General features: G+C 33.7%; 1 protein-coding gene across 1 annotated transcript in view; it reads right to left on the bottom strand.

Moving 5' to 3' along the window:
* Positions 1-2,151, bottom strand: part of LOC102680950 (nucleolysin TIAR-like) — a 20,788-nt gene extending 18,637 nt beyond the window's left edge. Inside the window, exon 1 of the mRNA XM_031512162.1 lies at positions 2,123-2,151. Within this exon, the coding sequence (XP_031368022.1) occupies positions 2,123-2,151 (29 nt within the window). The remainder of the gene's footprint in view (positions 1-2,122) is intronic.
* Positions 2,152-2,328: the final 177 nt, after the last annotated feature.

Genomic DNA, 2,328 nt, shown 5'->3' with positions numbered 1-2,328 from the left:
CTTTCTCTCTTTCCCCCCACCTCCCGTCCATCCCGTCCATCCTCGCTCCTCTTTCCTTCTTACGCCTTTCTTTCTTGCTTTCCACCACCACCGCGCTTCCCCCAATTGTTGTCCCGTAATTGTTATCCGTTTTGCGGTTACCGAAGAACCGCTTAAGTCATTGTCTGCGATAACAGCCCTACTTTGCAATGATAATCACGCTCGTGGAATACGATTATTCCGAAGCCGAGTTTGCGTCATTACGGTATCTAGAATAGGCGAATTTTGAAGGGTAAATACAAAAGTTGTAAATGTAAGGCATAAACCGTTTTTCTTTTTTTTTTTTTTCTTTTTTTTTTTCTCGTACTGCTACTACTATTACTACTACTCATCTTAATTTTCCACGTTTTAAAGGATCTTTAATTGTCTTTCGTCTTCGCGAATCTTGCGGATCTTAAATTTTTCCTTTATCTCCTTTCCTTCGAAAGAAATACACGATGAAAGATAGGTTTAACGAAATGTAGATATATATTTTTGAAGTTAGGTATAATAATATTTATAAATATTCGTACAATCGTATTTTCGTTATTTTACACAAACGCTGGTTCGCAATCATGATATTAGATTAGATAGAAGAAGAAGAAGAAGAAAAAAATGGAACGGTGTTAAGATCAAAATCTTTCAAGACGAGAAATAGATCAGAATTTCACGCAGTAGTATAAATATGCGCGTAGAGAAAAAGTGCACGTGAATACAAATCGAAAAGAAAATGACATTACAATATAATTACAAAATAATAATAGATTGTGCTAATAAATTATACGTCACTCGAGTTGCTAATTAATCGTGTTAAATGTTGTTTCGTAATTAATTTAAGGATTTGTGCATACACATTTGTACCTCTTACTAAGCATAAATTCTTCTTCGTTCCTCAATTCTAACTAAATCAGCAGAATAATAGAGGTGAAAGTATTAAAAAGAAAAAAAAAATGAAGAAAAAGAGGGAGAAAAAGAAAGAAAGAAAGAAAGAAAGAAAGAAAGAAAGAAAGAAAGAAAGAAAGAAAAGAAAAAGAAATATACTAAAAGTGAAGGAAAAAAGTGAAGAAAGATTCAGCGTACTTTTATGTCCTTTTTTTACCTTGCTTAACTTCCACAACTTCTCCTCTCTCTCTCTCTCTCTCTCTCTCTCTCTCCCTTTCTCTCATTTTTCCTTCCGCGCATCTAGCTTGGTCTATCTTTTTTTTTTTTTCTTTCTTTTACACATTTTTTGCACAATTTTTCGAATATCCTCGTGTAAAAATATCTTTTGAAACAAGGGAAAAGTAGACGAGCATGCATATCGAAGCCAATATGTGTACATTGTATTATAAAACGTTACGACACAGAAAATTACTTTCAACGAAATTCGACGTCGCTAAATACGTACTTACATACATACGTATATGTACTACATTCTATCGTATGCACACGTTACATGTATATACGTATATATAGTTATATATGCAAAGGCTGAAAAAAAGGGATTCATGGCTTTAGAAACGCATAGCATGTTATCGACAAAAATTAATGCAATTGATGCAACGTTTCAAAAATTCATCTTTCTCTCTTTCTCTTTCTCTATATATTCTCTATATATATATACATTTTATCATTGTAAATCGACGATATTTTTGTCGATACTTTTTTTTTCAATGAATACTACGCGTTCGTAAAGGCTTGTATCTTTCCTTCAATGCCCTTTCAATAAGAAGACGACCAAGACAAGACTACCAATCCGAATACAGTACTTCTAGTCAAAATGATAAAACAGCAGTTCGCTCGCTCGTTTGACTCGAGTTAAAGTAAGAGTAAGGGGCGGCGTTTCGTAAAAAATTTTCGAAACGGGTTTTTCCTCTTTGCAAATCTTGAAAACTTGGAAAATGAATTCGATAAAGAATCGAATGATATCCGATACGCGATGTAAAAGAACAAATATATATAAATATATATATATATTTTTCTTTATAAAGTGTCGATGTGTCGATGATCGGACAGCAAGAGAGAAAAAAAAAAGAAGTAACAAGGACGAAAGAGAGAACAGCTGTATGTACACGGAGAAAAATAGTAGCGATAGAATATTATTACTTGAAATGAAACGGGCAACGATTTTGGCCCATGCCAAGTGATCGGCATCGACTCGGTTTGCCTTTACTTCCGGTTGGTTTATCGTTATATATTGTATATATCTATGCAAGGCTGCAACAACAGGTAGCGGATTTTTAGCTGATATTTTTCTCCACGCAAGAAAACGTATAAATATAACGTATAAAGTACGAAGAGAGTGAAAAAATGGAAAGTTAAGAGAATGTT

Source organism: Apis dorsata, unplaced genomic scaffold (assembly GCF_000469605.1).
Source record: "Apis dorsata unplaced genomic scaffold, Apis dorsata 1.3 scaffold_396, whole genome shotgun sequence".
In the NCBI taxonomy this organism is placed as follows: domain Eukaryota; kingdom Metazoa; phylum Arthropoda; class Insecta; order Hymenoptera; family Apidae; genus Apis; species Apis dorsata.
The sequence above is the reverse complement of the archived record's forward strand: the minus strand, read 5'-3'. Positions and strand labels throughout refer to the sequence as shown.